This window comes from Oryzias latipes, chromosome 23, assembly GCF_053564925.1.
Source record: "Oryzias latipes strain Hd-rR chromosome 23, Olatipes_Hd-rR_3.1".
Lineage (NCBI taxonomy): Eukaryota > Metazoa > Chordata > Actinopteri > Beloniformes > Adrianichthyidae > Oryzias > Oryzias latipes.
Window position 1 is genome coordinate 9839834 of NC_136259.1, and position 20384 is coordinate 9860217.

The window sequence follows — 20384 nt, forward strand, 5'->3', positions numbered from 1 at the left end:
AATGTGGAAAGAAAATGAATGAAGATCAGCTGCAATAAGACAGACAATCTGTGTGTAAATGAGAGGAACTGGCGTGGAACGGTGAGGTCACAGGGAGCAGAGATGAAGAAGGTGGAGGACTTCAAGTTCTTAGAGTGTAAAGAGGCAGAGGGTAGAGAAAGGTTTCTGGTGTGATGTTTGATTAAAGAGTGTCATAAAGAATGAAAGGAAAAGAACACAGTTGATTGGAGAGGGATGACACTGTAGAAGCTCCTGAAAGGAAAGGAAAGCAAAACTCGAGTGAAGGATCAGGTGCAGGTTCATGAACAATGATGTAGCAAATCACAAAGCTTTGGAGATGTTCTGTTGTTCTCAGTCAAACTCACTCTCATTGATTGAAATGTTTTCACTCTTACCTTTACTTCAGGTTGAGTAGAAGGGTTAAAAATTACTTGATTGACCTTTAGGCCAAGTGTTAATTATCTCATCAAAATCACCATTGCTTTAAAATCAAAACAGTTGGTATGACATCTACATCAGCTCTTGTCACTTATTATAGGAATGAATTAATAAATTCATTTGCAAAAGTTGACACATATGTAGTCATGATGGTTTTTGCTTTTTAACTTAAACATAAAAGTCACAACAATGTCCGCTTACAGGAGTACATTAATAAAATATTTGCTTCAGAGAAAGCCACAAATACCTAGGCAGTTGTGTCCGTCGTCAGCCAGCTTGAACCCATCATAGCAAGTGCATCTGTAGTTTCCTGGTATGTTGATGCATTCATGGACACACCCTCCATTGTAATCATTATCACACTCGTCCGTGTCTGAAAGAGAGAGATTTTTTATTATTTTGGAATTTGAGTTATTACAAGCATTCAAAAAATAATAAGAAGGCCAAACAAAAAATATATCTATATATCTATATCTATATATCTATATCTATATATAAATATATATTTATATATATATAGATATATATATATATGCCAGCGCCCATATATATATATATATATATATATATATATATATATAGATAGATATATATATTATATTTCGTTTGTTTTAATTTGTTGTTTATTTCTAATTTTGGATGATTAATCATGACTTGTTCTGAAAATTTTAAAAATTCAAAGTTAAAGAAGATATATTTCCATATATACATACACATGTGAATTATGCCAACATAATTACCCTTAATCATGCGTACATATTTTTTTTTACTTACACACACATGACACATGCATCCATTAAATGTGAAGTTTGTCAAAAAGAGTTTAAACGGAGGCGTCTGTTTTGCTCCATTCCACCAATTTTAACTTCACCTCTTTAGTATACAAACACACACACACCAAGATAAGGGTTGCTACATAAAGCCCCATCTCCCGCCTGTCATGTCACTCTCTTTCCCTTGGCATGATCAAGTACACCCTAGGAAGAACACAGTCATCTAACTCACCTGCTTACTCACTTTGTACAAACACATGGTGGATGGTTTTTTTTTAATTGGATATGCAAATTACATTGATGCCTGTCTGTCTGCACAAGGAATTACCAGTCAATGCGATTTTGTGACAAAAGTCCTCCATACATACTGTAAATGTGTATAGACACACTGTGCTGGGTGGGCAATTCCATGCCTCGAGGGCCGGTGTGTCTGCATGATTTCCAGATAGTCAGCCCTACTCATGGCTGATTACCTGATTCAGGTGTGTCCAGCCAATAATCTTGCCCTACTCATGGCTGATTACCTGGTTAAGGTGTGTCCAGCCAATTAGAACACGCCAGAGCAGGGTATGCTGGAAAACATGCAGGAATGCGGCCCTCAGTGCCCACCTCTGCTGTAGACAATGTTCATCAGGGTGCTTGTCCTTCTGCAAGCTGTTTTCAGTGCAACTGAGTACGTTGGTCAAGTTGTCTGCAGGTCAGAACTCTATTTTGAATCATGGTCACTGTCGACTTTTAGAGATAGTCAAGACATCAGGTGTTTTAGCAAGGAGGAGCGTTGTTAGCCTTAGCTGTGTGAGCCTTTGACCAGGGTTTGATATGTAATCCAGTGACAATTCTAATGTTCATCTTGGAGTGTGGTTCCAAGTCATCCACACGTTTCTCAAGTGTATCAAACCTGTGCATCGACTCTTCAGTTACCTCTGCGACTCATTCATTAAGCTCCAGAGGTGGCTTCTATTGAATCTTGATGATTGTCACACTCACAGGCAAGTCTTCAAGTGCTTTTTGAGGTCTTTCATTTCTGTAGTCCTTGGGCTTTTCTTAGGCATCATGGTTGTCTCGCTTTTTGCAATAATTTAGCGATACATTAAGTTTTAAGACAGTGCTAACTGTTGAGAACTGCCAGCCTGGGACTGTTGGCATTGACCCAGACCCAGGTCAAAATGTTTGTAGTAACATTAGTCATTTCAAGAATATTATTCAGTGGATGTTTTATTTGAATTAAAACTTTGCAAAAAATATCTCAAAATATTAAAGGTAATTCTACTGTTTGATTATTATTTTATATCATAAGAATATAGTGGCATAAGGAGAATTACTTGTTACTTTAGGAGGGTGTATGTCAGAATTAAATAATAGAATAACAAATAAAAGTAAATTTGAATTTAATTAAAACACTTATGTATTGGCCAGTCAGGTGTGGCTTGAAGAGGAAAAAAAAGAGGTTGAAAGAAAGTTTTTTTAAAGAACAAGGCTTTTGTCTTTTACTCCAAAGACAAAAGATCCGTTTAGATCGCGAACCACACATAACGATTGTTTAGGGAGGTGACAAAATTGGCGGATAACCTGAGGGGAGACAGAGACGTAGATAACATTTTCAGGTCACCCAACTCTTCATAAAAACTTGGAGTGAGACTCCAAAGAATCACAGATCACTCTTTACAGCGGCAAGTCATAAGACGAGGCAAGTTTGGTTTTGTGAAAGTGTAATTGTGGAATAAAGCACCATGAGCAAAAAAATTGATGAATTGAAAAGTAATAAGAAAAAAAACTTTTTAAAGAGCAACACAAAAAGTATTCACTTTAATAACATGAGAAACAAACAAACAAACTCCATACTAAGAAAATACACAAGGCATTTAGAAAAAAATTTAAAACTCTGTGTCTCTTGTAGTCATGTCACCTTTGGCCTTTTTTGAAGGTTTGAGAATTTTAGTGGATGGCTCTTATTTGAAACCTGGCTCGAGGACCAGCTTTGTAATAGTGAGAAGCCTCTGGACCAATCTGGCTCCTGTAACCTGTAAATGTAAATCACTTACAGTGGTTCCAACCAATGGAGTCAATTCAGTCGCCACTCTTATGCAAAACGGACTTCGCCACGTTGGAACCAGATCACATTAGTAAGCAGTGATAAGTCCGAGTCGGTCTTATTCAACATTTGTAAGGCAACAACTCTCGTCAGTCAGTAGTAGGCTTGCAGGAAAGCCACACCCCTTCCACTGAAAGCAGGTTCAGTCTCTCAGTCCAGTTCTCTTATACAGTCAAGGTTTATGATAAAATCTCACCATTTATGAGCCTATACAAAACTTAAAGCACTGTAACAGAACTACAGCATGTATCAACCATTTGGTTTTAAAGGACAAAAAACAAAATTTAAAAACACAAAACAAAGATTGCTGAAAAACCTTTTACATTTAGATCTTGGTAGACCGAGCATTTTATTTACCATGGGATTTTTGGTTACCATTTTAGCCCAGAAATTTTCCATCTCACTGCAGTCTCACAGTTCACGAGTCATATCAAGCCTCAATTTGGGTCATCTCTGCACGCGTCACTGTGTTTCTTTCAAATTTGCAAACCAATGATGTAATCACTTCCTGTGCATCCCTCAAACGGCTGCGCCGGCCGCCGTGATGCTCTCAAGGCTGTGTGTTTGAATCCAACACATATTGATGTAAGCCTTACTCGCTTGCTATATTGCAAGTTATTCAATTAAACACTAACCAATCAGATGCCTCAATAAAAGATGGCCTTTCATCGAATGTTTGAAGCATTTCATTGACAGACATACCTGAGCCTGCCTTCTGTGGAAGGGGTGTGGCCTTCTACTATGCTCACGACTGGTTTTAGAGAGTGATTGCTATAAAAATGTAGACTAAGACCGACACCGCCAATCAGTGTTCGGCAGCGGAGCCGCCATCAGTAACGTGAGTTTTGGGTCTTTAAGAAGGTAGTAAAGCCCTTGAAAAGTATATACCATTTTTTTTTGCGTTTGTCTGTCATTTGTTTAGTGTTCAGATTTGACGTGAAGCTGCGCTGAAAAAATAGAATCAGTGCTGGATTATTTGTGGTTATTTTTTTCTGTCTTTGATTTTTGTTTTCTGATTGTTCTTAATATTTGGGAAAAGCATGGCTGCTGATAAAGGTTAAAAGCAGTCCACTATTTCATGCTCTGCTCTGACTGGCAAAAATGGCGGATCGATGTAATATCAATAAAAATGTGTTAAAGTTGGACTTTTAATCATATCAGCACTGGACTGGAATGATGGATGATGAATTACTGCTAATTATGGCTAATTAATTACTGATTGATTTTTTTTGGGGTCTGGTGGTTTTTAGATGAAAACCATGACTATCTAGAAACACTCGGTCTGTGCGTGTGTGTTTTTATACTAAAGAGGTGAAGTTAAGCGCTGATTAAATGTTGATTCCAAAAGATTTTTTAAAAAGTGGCAAAATGAAGTGCTGGAAGAAAGACAAGATAGGAAAAAGAACAGAATCAGAAAAAAATAGAACCACCACCACCCCATCCGTGCACTGAGCAGGAAACCAGTTGGTGTTTTTCAAAGGACAGGTGCATGCTCTTTGTGGCAATCTCGCTATTCGAAATGAGAAAATTAGACAATCAGAGGGTTGTTTGTGTGGGCATCCTATGGGGATCGCGCAGGAACTTACGTACTGTATCACACGCACATACCATGCATAAGCATTTGCGATGTCAGGGAGTCAATGCCAGAAGCCCACAGCACCCGTTTAAGCCCCATGTGGGTGCACGTGCCTAAGGCTACAATTATCCCTGCAGGCCAAACTTATGGATCCTACGAGTGTTTATTCAGCCTCATCAAAATTAAAAAAAAAAAAAAATCAACTGGAAAAAAGTAACTTAAAATGTACTTCGGCATGAGAAATAGAGGTGTGGCGAGAGAGGTCAAACAATGCGTGAGTCCCACAGCCAATGTGTGAGAGTTGGCAGCCCTTAATCATTTTGTATTGATGATAAGACAGTAAAAACCACAGAGATGCTAAAATGATAAGATAAAATGCTGCCTGGTTCACAGTTTTAGCGGCATCAACTGCCACACAGGTGATCTTCCAACCAGCCCACCTCAATACTGGACCGTACCAGCTTACTTTCAGCCCTGCTCATAAGCAGAAGAACATAAATTAAATAAAACCATTTAAAGGATAGAAAATCATATCTTTGAACAGGAGAGTGGAAACCTCAATGGGACTTTTCCTGGTTAATTAAAGGTTAATATAATAAACAACTATTGTTAAAATAATAGTTTTCAACTTGTTTGGTAATAAAAGGAATAAAGAATAGAATTATAATTTAAAACTTACTGTGAATAAAAAAAAAACATTGATTAGCATGTAACAGTGTTTAAGACTAAAACTTCAAATTAGCCTTCCATTAGAAAACTTGTTTTCCTCCCATTACAAGCAAAGCACTCAGTGTGATGGAAAATCTAATCAGCCAGTGGAAACTGGAACACACAGAAACCTTCAAAATGAAATACAGTTCTCTAAAAGAGGACCCACAACCTAGTTCTAAAAATGTAAAATGAACAAAGAAGCTAACAAAGGCCAGCAAAGTGAGGATAAATACACACACAAACAAGAGTTATTCATCACAACTTTATACCATGGTCCGGGGGAATACTCGATTCTGATTAGCTGCTTAGTGTGTGTTAAAAAGTGATATACCATAGGATAACCGCAAGGTGAAAAAAGAAGTTCCGGTCACCTAGCTTAAATGTTTTGTATCACTCCGCCGGCTTCTTTAAAACAACCTTTTGCTTCATCATTTGGACAAAAACAAACGGTAAGAGGTGAACTTTCTCTCTGAACTGACGCTTTACTCAACCCATCGGAAAGATCAGCATATATATAATTGCTTTATATCGTTGAATCTTGACTGCAGCGGTGGTGCGGCACAACGCTGACTATTTGTTACGTCGCACCACACCACGTAACAAATGGTCCGCTTTTTGTGAGAAAAGCGATCCAAATCAGAAAGAAAACAAGAATTAAGGACTAAAACCTTGTTAATATTTATTGCTTTTGTAAGTGACCATGGGATAATGGCCGACGAAGTGTGCATTATCACTTTTTAAAGCACTTCGCGTCGGACGGTTCAGGTATCTACGGCGTGTGTTAAAAAGTGTTAAAAAGTGATAATGCAAACTTCATCTGCCATTAACCCTTACATAACACTGTTGTTCTAATGAGGAGACGAAGCATCCACCTTTTGGTACAAGACCCACAAACAGTGTTATTCACAGCCATAGAAACAAAAAACTTAAAACATTCAGACCAGGTTAGTTCATTTTCTGGTTTCAGGTTTCTGTCAGTCTGTCAGTCTATCCCCAGGGCAGCAGTAGCTTCCCATCACCAAGTATGAATGAGGACTGAATGAATAATGGATTCACATTGTAAACGCTTTGAGCGTCTGGAAAAGCCCAGAAAAATCCAATCCATCATTATTATTATTTTAAACTAACTATTTCTCCACTGTCAACAAGGAAAACTTGCAAACAAAAGCTTTATGTGTTTGTTTGTTTGTTTGTTTGTTTATGTCACTAATCAGAGTGGATGAGCTTGAACTAAGGATGCAGATACATACAAGTTATGACAGTGACAGCAGTTACTGGTTGAAAACCATAGATACAAGAAAGATTATGTTGGTTAAAAAAAAAGTTATACAACTGAATGGAAAGAAGTAAATAATTGGTTTCTGGCAGGTTGTTAGTTTCTCCTCCTCGTGTCTACTGTTCCATTGCTTCTATGTGTTATGTAAATAAAATGACATCCAATCAAAATTTTTCTTTTACTAACTAAGGTCAATTAATTGGCTGAAGGTGAACCATGGTAAGGAATGTGTGATGTGTTCATTAAACAAATGATAAATCTTTATGAAACACTTTTATTTATCCACAAAGAAGAAATGAGTCTAAAAGACCCAAAATGCACATTTAAATGTTTAAATCTGTTCTGTCAAGGACATTTGGTTTTTGTTGATTAAATAAAAAGTGCCAGTAAAGTTATAATTATGAATGTCAAATGAATAATACATATCTATATTGAATCCATTTAAGTAACAGAATTGGACTGTATCTTTTTGCGACAAAGTTAGTATTGATATTATGTATTAATATGTGGTTCATGTATAAGATGAGAGGCAAAGATACACACCCCTACTTAGAACCCTACTCTAATTTGGCTTTAATATTCAAAATGTAAACCTGCTTTTAAGGGTTGCAATCTGAAAAACGAATGGTTCTGCTGTTTGTCTAGTAAAAATGTAGCTGTTTTTCCACCTCAGCCAAAGAACAGAGATGGGTGGCAAACCCGGAAAAGGATCTTCTAAATTTAAAAAGATGCATGCTTCTTGTCCAGCAAAAACACATATATTCACACCAATGTTTAAGATCTAAATTATAACATTTAAAATTGATTTTTTTGGTCTTGTAATCATGGTTATTAAAGCAGTAACTCATGACTCAGTGTTTTTTCTCATCACAATAACATGTTCTGTGATGCTAAAAGAGCTCAACAATTTTCAGATTTAATTATGAGAATAACAGCTGACTAAAAGCAGACATTTGCTTAAAGTGCTGCACCCTTGCCTATCAAGTTTCTGCCTCGTCTGAAAAGTCTGCAGTTAACCGAGGCTAGTCTGAGCGCTATCATAACAACACCAACGCAAAAGCAGAAGATCAGCACACGTCTGGAAGTCAGCTTTTCATCTGTCTGGAGTACAGGGTTTCTCCGGAGGTGAAGGATACTGTTTGGGACTAAAACAGTCAGATTTGATTCATTACAGCGTGATGACAAGTTGGAACACAGCAATCATGCAAACAGACACAGGCATTTTTTCAGGTTGTTGATGTAGATATAATCTCTGTTGTAGACACTAAACAGAAGCGTAGACTTACAAAAATAGTAAACCTACTGAAAGTATAATCTGTCAATCAAACGCTTCGAACGTTTGACGTGAGACCACCTACTTTAACTGAGCCATCTGATTGATCAATTTATGACTTAATAAATTGAAATACAGCAAAAAACACGATTAAAAGAAAATTAGTATTATTATGAACATTTAAAAAAAAAGGTCTCAGAGCCAGAATGGTTATTCTGACCAATAGAATGACTGAGTAACAGCTGTTTATTTTTCTATAGAAGACCATGGGATTTTGGCTTCTTGGAGCCAGCTGATACTACCTGTTTGGATCAAAGAGTCGATGAGATGGCCGCATGAGCCTTAAGGTAAATGGAGAACACACCTGCTCTACCTTTAAGATGCAGCCCTTCCTTTCAACAACCCTCCACAGGCCAAACAACCCAAAAACCTGCAGCCCCCATGGGTCTATCCACATGTGACTGAGTCATAGCAAACCTGTTTATGCAAAGCAACAAGTTGGGTTGTCTTGCTCAAGGGCCCAATTTCTGTTTAGCCTTGGAATAGAACCCATTCCAAACTGGAAATGTGGCTGCTCACCTCAGCCACAGCTCAAGTATTCAGAATGCTTATGTAAAAAGAACATGAATCTGTTTGACAACGCTAGTAATTATCCTTGAGGATGCAGACAGTGTAATGCTGTGTAAGACTTAGGTTTCTAAGTTGCATGTGGATCTGGTCTCTAGTCAGATTAATCCGATTGGCCCAATATCTCTAGAATAGTATTGTCAGAAGTCAGAACTCTGTCTCCCCCCCTAATCACCAGCGTGAACCATATCCAGTGTTCTAGCCAAACTTCCTGGACGCTGCATACCGGACTGTCATTGAGTGAATCAATCAATCAATGCGAAGTATTGTTTGTGCCACTCTGCCTTCATTACCAAGCGTTATATCTGGACCTGATCTTCTGTCTCCTGACCTTGACTCTGTTTGCCTGCCGCCTGCCCCGACCTTCGCCTGGATTTTGACCACCCTGTTTTTCCTCTGATGATCTTGTTCCTGTTATTGACTCCTGCCTGCCTGACCCTGATTTAGCTTTGTGGACTTTTAGCAGGAGCTAATAAACCTGCTGTATTTGGATCCAGCCATCTGCCTGTTCTAGTGACACGTATCCTACAGAATCTAACTCCTAACTACAAGATTGCCTTATCAACAATCAAATTAATAGGGGGCAGAATATATTGTAATATGTGATCTTAGGCAAATGCCACTTCTCAACTTTAAAAAAAACAACTTTTTCAGATACTCAATGATGTGCATAAATATTTATACAATGTGGAATAAGGATAGGCACTTTGCCAGTGCCAGTGGATGGAGGGAGGGCATTTTTAACCTTCCTTTGCCCTACTTGTGCATGTCGAGCGGCCAAACAACACTATCAGTTAGTGAAAAATCTATACCTCTGCTCATTCTTACTTAATGAAGCCAAAACTGAGGTTCTAGTCTGTGCTCCTGACAGTTGCCTCCCCCAGATGGTCCAGGGGCTTGGTCCAATTGCTTCCCTTATCAAGCCGTCTGTCAGGAATCTTGGGGTGGTTTTATCTCTTGATTCTCACGTCGGGTCACTTGCTCGCTCTTGTTTTTATCATCTTAAAAATATTGCTAAACTGAATCCAATTCTGTCACGTTCTGAGATGGAGATGCTCACCCACGCTTTTATATCATCTTGTCTTGATTACTGCAACTCCATCTTCACATTTAAGCAAAAAATCTCTAGAATGGCTCCAGGTTGTCCAGAACACTGCTGCAAGGCTTTTAACTTATTCATCCAAGTTTTCACATCACCCCGTTGTTAATCCAGCTGCACTGGCTCCCAATCAGATACCGAGTGCATTTTCAAATTCTGGTTTTAAAATACACAGTTCTTAATACCCAAGCACCAGTCTACATAAAAGACCTTTTGCAGCTGTACACTCCCAACAGGTCCCTGAGATCATCTGACCAGGGTCTGCTGGTTGTAAAGAGAACCCGGTTAAAGACTAAAGGTGACAGAGCCTTTGCTGCAGTGGCTACATCCCTGTGGAACTCCCTTCCTCTCAGCCTCAGATCTGCAGACTCATTGTTTTCTTTAAAAAAACAGCTAAAAACCTATCTTCTTAAAATAGCTTTTTCTTAATTTGTTTATTTTATTTACTGTGTTTTATCGTATTTATGTTTTATCGTCTTTTATTGTGAAGCACACTGTGATTTTTATCTTGATAGGTGCTGTACAAATAAAGTTTATTATTGTAAGTTTATTATTCTCAAAGTTACCGATACAGTCACTCAGCTGACAGAGTGTGAAAAAATACAATCATGGTTAGCACTCTCCAGCTATAGTGTAACATGGTCTCCACTTGGCCTGAGAGGTTGCACAGCTGCACTGGAGCCACTAATTCAATTCAATTCAATTTTATTTATATATTCCAAATTCACAGCCACAGTCAGCTGAGTGGCCTTAAACACTATAACACTAACAAACTATCAAACCTTTTTGTCCTGGTGCTGAAGAAGTATATTTAATGAATGCCATCGCTAGTCTCAAGACTCATTAAAGCTTGGTTGTCTTCTAAAGTTTCTTTCACACACACAAAAGCATCTAGAAAAAACAGAATACCGCTTTGGTTTTATTCAAGAAGGCATTTTGTTCATTCTTGAAACTGAAGAATATGTTCAACATCTAATGTTATACAACATGTTCCATCCATATGCATGTTACATGCACTGCCTTCTTGACCGGACAGTGCCAGGGTAATTTCTTGCTATTGATGAACTAGGCAAATGCCTAGAGCCCCCAGGCCACCAGGGGGCCCCAAAGCTGCATGCTCTGCTTTAAGACCTTCAGGCCTCAGGACCGACTGTTAAAGTGGAACAATCATCTGCACATTTACATGGTCAGCAGCCCATTTTGGCAAAACCTACAGATCAAGCTAACTAGCCGTTTTTATTTTTATTTTTGTGTTTTTTTGCGCTTCTTGGTTTATTGGATTTTTGTATTTAAGGTAACAAAGTTTGCCGGAGAGTTTTTCTGCCAGATGCCCTTTCTGACACAACGCTGTATTTTTGAGGCACCGGGAGACCTAGATAGGCAGCAGCACGAAGGGTCTTGCCTAAGGACCCACACTGAACCAGGTTGCCTGTGTGACAGTCCTACACCCAACCAACTGAGCCATCCGGTCGCCATCATCCTATTTATTACATAGATTAATTTATACTATATATGTTTGTATGTTTCATTGTTAACAGTAAAATCCTAATTGTAGCAAAATGACATTTGTACCATTCAGGTTCATTACAAATTGTGAAAGTCTTTTTAGGGGATTAATGAAAAGAGTGGAGAAAATCTTGTAGAAGGACCAGAACATAAAAACAGAAGACCACCAATTTTCTCTGCAAATGAGCTTTTGTGCACTTCCTTAGTTTATGTCCAGCAGCATGCAGAGTCCTTGGGTCCCTTAGTATATCTTTCCTCCATCGGTGTGAGTTTGAAGTGGTTATTCCTATTCAGTCCAGCTTCTCTTTCAAGTTCAGGTCAAATTCTTGATGCCGACCGCATTTCTTTTCTTGCCACAATTCTACTCAAGCCCGTGTTGGTCTATGCTTTAGCCTCTGGCCACAATTCCGTCCAAGTCCTTGCTATTGACTTAGTTTCTGAAGCTTGAACACGCTCCAGCAAAGATCCTTATCACCAACTCTGCTCTGGTCTGTTGAACAGGCATAACATGATCACCTACGGATACCAATCACAGGATTTGATTCAGATCAAAACCCGGCCATTATCGTCATCCCACACAAGGTCACTTCACTCCCTTTCTGAAACTCACCTGAGCCCAAGATTTCTCCTAACAATATTCTTCATAGTGTCCTCTATTGAGAATGACTCAATTCTCATTCTCCCACCTGTAATTACGTTAGGTGATTTCTCTTGTATTTTTTTCAGTATCCTGTTCCTCACTCGAGACAAAGATGCCTTAGCTTAGTTACTTTGTTGATATTGGGAGTACAAGAATGTGTAGTCCGGCTAAAATTGGCCCTCCTTTAAATGGACAATGGGTGACTATGTGCCCAAATCTCTACAGTAATAAGAGATTTCTCCATTGTTGTGTCTGTCAGTCTTCCGTGTCACTTAAGCATAATTCAGCTGCATAGGTTCAAGTAAATCCACCACTCTGGAGGCCCTATTGCCTTGAGCTTAAAGTCTGGAATAAAAGGTGGTTCTCCTATCACACCATCTCTCACAAACGTCGGTCGGTGCAAGCCTCCATATCCATGAAACGATCCAGTGATGAGGAATAATATTGTACATGTTTTTTTATGTTATTGTTAAAGCTCTGATACAAAACATCCAAGAGTGTGTTTTGTTCAACTCTCTGGAAGTAGCTTATGCCCTGGATTCAATGGCTCACTCCTCCAATAACCATTTTCCTTCAGCCAGAATGCGCACGAGTATTCCACCTTCATAAAATAGGTTGGTGGAATCAAAAATTCTCATTTGATCCATTAAAAACCTCTTAAAAGTTCCTGACTGGAGTTTCCACATAGTAGTTCCTCGCAGCTGGCTGCCCCTTCTTTTGAGTAGAGAATAGGCAAAGGCTACTTTGGAAATCTTAAAGGGGAAGTATTAAGGTTGCAATGCAACCTGAAGTTCACACTGAGGTGGGAAAAGGTCTGTCTTTCCTGGAGCGACTAAAAAATCGTTATGGTGGAATAAACAGGGTTCATGATAGGGGCCGGGAGAATTCATGGCACAGACGTTGGTTACTGGGGAAAAACTGTTACTGTTACTGTTACTTGTTCAGCCAAATTAATTACCCACCAGGACAGTTCAGTCAGGCAATTCCTGGCACCTTCTCGTTCGTGGCACCTTCTCACTCTGAGAAGAATGGCCAGGCTGTTCTGTAGTGAGTCCATATGTACAAACCAGATTGACTTTTAGAGTATAGCAGAAAAGAGTTTGTAATGCCACAAACAGAGAATGTACAGTTCAATAAAATAATTCCAGGATGTAGGTTTTGCTCCTACCGGCCATGAGGCACTGATGGGTCAGGTATTACCAAGCTCTAGGTAAGGTAGCTCTTGGTTAAAGCTGGTGGCATTCAGTAATTCAATGAGGCAGGGCATAAATCCAAAACGGATGTCCTAACTTGGATGAGGCAAAAGGGGGCAGAAGACAGGCGGTGATCCTAGTTAGATCCACGACTTAATGCTAACAGTGATGCTGAAACGAGTAGAAACTAAATGACCGGGGAGTAGCAGTTGGAGGAATCTGACTGAACCGGTGCGTAGCATAGTAATGTAGTAATGATGAGCAGCAGGTGGCACAGGAAGTCTCAGATATGGTAATTTTCATAATATCATGCAGAAGAGCATCCAAGCTTCTAAAGCGATGTGGCTGGAAAGTCTTTTCATTAGGTTGTGAGCATGTCAAACGACTGACTGCATACGGCAAGATGGACACAACACAGCTGTTGTTGTTAGCTTAGGCAGAACAAATCACAAAAATCCAAACCATCAGCAACAAAAGAGTCACTCATCAAAGGCTAAATACAAATATGCATCCATCTTTTGCACTTCTGACAGAAGAAAGATACTTGAAAAAAATCTAGTGGCATATATCCTATGAGAATTTAAAAGCAACATTATTTGTTTAAAACTGGGCCTATCTTCCTGTGCGCAACAAGGCGTAAACAAATCCACCACATTGTGTGCATATGTGCATAAAAATGTGTGCAAAAGCAAAAAAAAGGAGGCTGTTGCGTTCAGATGTGAAGATCTAGCTGTGCTGTTCCTTCAGGCAGAAGAGAGTGGAGGTGTGAAGACTGAGCCAGGACCTGCCTCCATCTCCCCCAACATCCTCCATTAGTGCACTTCCTCCCTGTTAATCAGAAGGACTCCTAACATAAGCTGTCCTATTACTCATTCAGCAAGACCATACTCCAACTCCTTTAATGTCACAGCTGTTACTGTAACCCAACTATTGAATGGACCACTTTTGCACTTGGAACTTCCTATTTCAATCTAACAGATGTGCTTTAACTCTCAGTTTAAAGTCAAATGATTACATTTTGAAATGCTGAAACCTTTCCATGTTGGGATTCAAAACAGGGTCAAAATTGCTCCTAAAGACCAAACTCAGCCCATTTAACCAACTGCTGATGAGTGCTGCAGATATTACCAAGCGGGGACTTAAGTCACTTAAGACTTAAGTGACGGGGAGTTTGTAAAAAGAATGTATGCTGAAAGTAGCTGACATTGTTTGTCGAGAGCAAAAGAAAAAGTTTAAAGAAATAAGTCTGTCAATTGATACAATTACTAGACAAGTAGAAGATCTGGACAGCAACCTCCGGGAAGACATCAGGAGGGCCTGATTAACTGTACAAATGACATTTGGTCATTAAGGTTATTAAAAACAACCTTTTCTGCTTATCCATTTTTTTCCACCAAAATTGGCCCCTAGTCTAATGCTGAGTTCTTAATTTGGCCCTCCTCTACAAAAACTCTGAGAACCCCTGATCTAGAGAAACTGCAGCTTAAACTTTCCCACTGCATGTGTCTCCTGGCAAAGTTGCAGGTTGATTGTAACTCATTTTTAATGTTGCTCTCAGTGTTGTTGTTGAAGACTTCAATAACTGAATAAAAAAACAGTAATTCAGCTTTTTTTTTTCATTCTTTAATATTTTGCTTGCATCTATTCAGAATCTGTTTGGTGTCATAACTTAAAGTCCCACTCCAATCATCTTCTGACCTATTTTAAAAGCATTCCCAGTGGTCTTTCAATGATGATGAGGCCATTATAGGTTAAATAGAATAAAAAACATGGCGTTTTTAGGACATAGTTTCTGCAGAGCGACAGGAGTTCATCAGAAACTCGTGTAACAAAAATGGCGAGCAATATCAGAGCTATCCAGCCGTACAAGTTAGGTCAAGATTCCAGCTCAGACAAGGAAAACAAAGACGTTCATGGATCTATTTGTCTGCAGGTGGATGCATCAGAATGGAGTGAAGCAGGGAGCTTGTAGTATGCTAATTCTAGTTTTTACATAACAACTACAAGCTTTTTAAACATCTTTTTCTCATGAAAACATTTTTGAATAAAAACTCAGAAATGCCGTTTTAAGCTTTATTTTTTTTATTCAATCTAGCCATCAGTCACCTCCTTTACATGGATGACATCAAGCTATTTTCTAAGAGCGAGGACGACATTGACTCCCTGATCCACATCACCAGGTCTAAGTACTGACATTGGGATGTCATTTGGGCTCAAGAAATGTAGCCGGATGGTGACAAAGAGAGGCAAGGTAGTCCACACAGTAGGGGTCTCACTCGCAGAAGGAACAATAGCAGACATTGAGGACATTTACAAGTACCTTGGAAATCCGCAGGCAAATCGCAACCTGGAGCAGGCAAGAAGGAAAGCTGCAATAGCCAAATACCTCCAACGAGTGAGACAAGTCCTGAGAAGCCAGCTCAATGGCAAGAACAAGACTCGGGCAATAAACAGTTACGCACTGCCAGCTATCAGATACCATGCAGGGATAATAAGATGGCCAAAGGAAGAGATACAGACCACGGATGTTAAGACACGAAAGCTCCTCACAATACATGTAGGGTTTCCTCCCAAATCTAGTATCCTGAAACGATGCTAGCCGCAGGGAAGGAGACCAAGGACTAGTGAGTGTAGAAGCCACTATCCTGGATGAAACATCCTAGATGCATTAATACATAAAGGTCAAGGCCCCAACTGACAGTGTGCTCAGTGAATGTATCAGGCAATGGAGAGCAGAGGATGCGGTGCTGGAAGACAGATCCTCATTGGAGGACAAACCCCTGCATGGGATGAACCACCGGACCATAATTGAAGTGGCAGATATCAAAAAGTCCTACCAATGGCTAGAAAGGGCTGGCCTACAGGACAGCACTGACTGAAGCACTCTTCCTGGCAGCTCAAGAACAAGCCCTGAACACAGAGCAATAGAGGCTCAGATCTACCACACCAGACAAGACCCAAGGTGTAGGCTGTGCAAAGACGTGCATGAAACAATCCAGCACATAACTGCAGGGTGTAAGATGCTGGTAGGAAATATACAGTTTGGAAACATTCAGGCAGCCTTTAAGGTGAGACCAAGACTACCTCAGGTTGGGGAGCTGGACTACATGTCGAAAATTTGTGAATTGTTATTTGTGAATGTCTAATTCCTTTGTCTTGATCATATTTTTTTGGATTCTAAATTGTGTTATTTAAGTGAAACTGCTTTTCTTTGTGTTTGGATTTTTCCTTTTTTGACTTTGCACGTTCTTTGCACATATGGACAAAAAAGTGATTTTTTTTTTTATTGATTGTGCTAGAATGCATATATATGCATATATATATATATATATGCATATATATATATATATATATATATATATATATATATATGCATATATATATATATATATGCATATATATATATATATATATATATATATATATATATATATATATATATATATATATATATATATATATGCATATATATATATATATGCATATATATATATATATGCATATATATATATATATATATATATATGCATATATATATATATGCATATATATATATGCATATATATATATATGCATATATATATATATATATATGCATATATATATATATATATATATATATATATATATGCATATATATATATATATGCATATATATATATATATGCATATATATATATATATATATATATATATATATATATGCATATATATATATATGCATATATATATATGCATATATATATATATATATATATATATATATATATATATATATATATATATATATATATATATATATATATATATATATATATATATATAGTATAGGATTTTTTTGACTTGCTCTAAGTAAAATGATTCAAATTCCCCAATCTGACACATTTATCAGTTTTTAGATGTGATTTTCTATATGTGACAAATGTTTACTTACCCCACCCACAGGTATTAACGACAAGGACACAAGGAGCCGGCATAAAACATGAAACCCCTCCTTTGTGTGTCTGTGCTTCATCATATTTACTAGCCAAGACATAATCACCACAGATCTTTAGCCAGCACCCACATGATGAGAGTCCAGTCGGGTCATACGTGAGGCCTGCTCGATAATCAGCGCTGAGATTGATTAGGACTTCCAAAAGGATTGTGAGTGATGCTGGATGGCAGATCAGGTGGAATTTCCCCTCTCCGGTGTGTGACCACAAACTGGGACTTAAAATATTTTAAACTTCCTGTGACTCAACCTGAAAGGGTTTGGACATGATCACTGAGGGGTAGAACCTGCAGCTCCTTTATAATACGTAAAGCGACCGCAAGGTTGAAAAAGCTAAATCTATCATCTATAAAATGGGACCAATTTGCCACCAGTTGAATTTTTATACAGACTGTCAGATGGCTTTTAAACACCCTGACATTGCCACGTTTGCTCAGACCCAAACAAAGTAGACATCATTCTGCACCAGTTTAGGAATTTTAAAGGTTTCTTAAGTTTTCCACTCCTCCTCCCTTTCAAAGATATGCTGACTTTATTTATCAGAACTTTCAAGAACGAACCCAAAGAAATCCCTGACAAAGCTCTGACAGGGACTGACTTCAACACACAAATAGGCTGCCTCTGACCTGTTTGGTTGGTCAAACACTTGATAATGACTTCCTGCATTCATCCATCCATTGTCAGCAGTTACAGAAACAAGCCCCCAATGCTTATGATCAGGTCTGAAAAACAGTTACATGAACACAGAACACCAATGGAGGACCTTTTATGTATGGAGTTTGCATTTTCTCTCTGTGCATGCGTGGGTTTTCTCCGGGTACTTCGGCTTCCTTCCCACCGTCCAAAAACATGCTTCATTCGTTAATTGGTTACTCTAAATTGTCCGTAGGTGTGAATGTGATTGTGCACGGGTGTGTAATTTGTGGCCCTGCAACAGACTGGCGACCTATCCAAAATGTCCCCTGCCTTGTCCCACAAGTGGCCAGGAAAGGCTCTGGCAGCCCAGTGATCCCGAAGGGGACAAAACGGGTTTAGAAGATGAATGTTACTTTCTGCTGTTTTTACGGGTTTTTTGGGGGCTTAAAGACTAAACTGTGACTCACCTTCACACTGTTTTCCATCCCCCTTGTAGCCTGCCTTGCAGATGCAGTTGTAAGACTTGGCCGTGTTCTGGCAGAGGGCGTCAATGTGGCAGTCATCTGAACTCTCTGCACACTCGTCTACATCTGCTTGACAACAGAACACAGAGAGCTAATTACAGGTGTGTCCCTGAGGATTCAGTCAGTGTAACGGCTAATCATGCAGGCTGAATAGGAGAACTGGACAGAATGAGTGGGATGTCACCCACAGAAAATGACTTGCTTCTGGTTCCAACCAAATCAAGTCAATTTCATCGCCTTTTTTCAAGATTCAGCTGTCGCCATGTTGAAACCAGAAATCATCAGTAAGCTGTGACTGGTCCAAATCGGTCTGTGTCCAACTTTTTTCCACTGAAAGTGGCCTCGGGAGAATCTGTCAAACGCTTTGAACGTAGGATCTGAAACCAACTTTTACTGAGACATCTGATTGGTCAGTTTATAACCTTAATAACTTTCAATAAAGAAAAAACTTAACATAAAAAATGAGCATTATCAAGAACATGTTAAAAAAAGGTATCAGAGCTAGAGTGGTTATTCTGAACAATAGAATGACTGAGTAACAGCCGTTTATTCCTTTATAAACGGCTGTGGGATTTTGGCTTCTTGGAGCCTCTTCCTGTTTGGAACACCAAGGGGGAGGGGTCAGTATGTCCAGTTCTCATATGCAGACAATGGTGCAAATAAAACAAAACAGTATCAGTCATTGTTGCAGTTGGGTCACATCTGAGTTTGGGTCTGGAAAAAAATAAGCAAAACAAGATTTTAAAGGTTTTAAAACCATGAAGCACCTATTTCCCTTTCCACAAACAAACTTATTCAATAGTGAATTGTGCCTTAAATGTTGTTTAATGAAAATCCTATAAAAGAGCTTCTGCTGCAGCAGTTCATTTCACAGAATAATGACTGTGTTCTTAAATGCATCACTTCTCCGTTTCCAGCTTTAGATGTGCTGGACAAATATTAATATCTGATTTGATTTTTGATTTGATTTGAAATTGTTTAATTGAAGCAATCAAGGAATAATGCACAAAATACAATAAGAATTCATACATTCATTCAAAGACGTATCAAACTTAGGATAATTAGATATTAAATCAAAGATTGTGTGAAAGGGAGTGGAAGGAAGCAAACTTATATAATCCCACCCCTGTTCTACCATAACCATTTTATCACATGATTTATCATTATCCGGTTCATAACTTTTCATCTGATATCAATGCCTTACCAACATAATTTCAGGTCATTACGTATGATTAAGTATCAATAAACCACATGATTGTTGAAACAACTTTTAAGTCGCTTGAAAATCTTTGAGAGAGCAGCCGGCAGGCAAAATGTGTCCGTTCGTTAACCCGGAACGGGAAGTTGTCAATATCTGTATTTGAATGTATGAGGTACAAAATAAATCATGCCAATTTTCTTTCTTTTTTTAATGACCCAACAATGAAACACTGATGAGGATCTTTATGACTTCAAATTATAGGTGTATTGATTAACTGATTGATTTCTATTACTATGATCAACTAGATCAATCTGTCTGAGGCAAGTTATTAATCCAATTCAAAAGATTTATTTAACTATTGTTTCAAAAGGAAATAGGTCGATTATATCAACCTTGGAAAATACCACACATTTTACCATACAATGTGCAAGAATGTTCTAATAATGTTCCCTTAAGATTATTTGGATGTGGAAAAACAACAGTGGACTGAACTTTAAGAAACGGAAATGTGAATGGATTTGACATTCATTCTTGTTTGTTTGTTTGTGCACATATTCCATTTACACTTGATTATTTATTAGGCTAGTGAATCGTATCATTCAGAATGAACCAACATCGACCTATGAATCATATTGTTGTTAAAACGACTAGTTACCCCCCCTTACTTGAAATGTAAGCAAGCCTAAATAAACTTAATTTAGTTCATTTATCATAAGAAATATGGATGAGGACTGATAATTACTGTAAAGCTAAGAGTTACACGTGGTGACAGGTCAAGTTATTATACAATCTGACCATTTTGTTACTTAATAGTGATCCTGAAAT

The 20384-nt window shown here is 38.4% G+C and overlaps 1 protein-coding gene across 6 annotated transcripts in view; it reads right to left on the bottom strand.

The window, feature by feature from the left end:
• Nucleotides 1-20384, bottom strand: part of scube1 (signal peptide, CUB domain, EGF-like 1) — a 102951-nt gene that overhangs the window by 79387 nt on the left and 3180 nt on the right. For 4 of the 6 annotated variants that reach the window (XM_023952625.2, XM_023952623.2, XM_078941631.1 and 1 more), the window contains exons 2-3: nucleotides 18302-18424; nucleotides 686-811 (exon numbers count right to left, since the gene is read on the bottom strand). In XM_023952625.2, the coding sequence (XP_023808393.1) occupies nucleotides 686-811; nucleotides 18302-18424 (249 nt within the window). Of the gene's footprint in view, nucleotides 1-685; nucleotides 812-18301; nucleotides 18428-20384 lie in introns of all 6 variants that reach the window. The other 2 variants (XM_023952624.2, XM_023952622.2) reach the window with 1 other exon arrangement.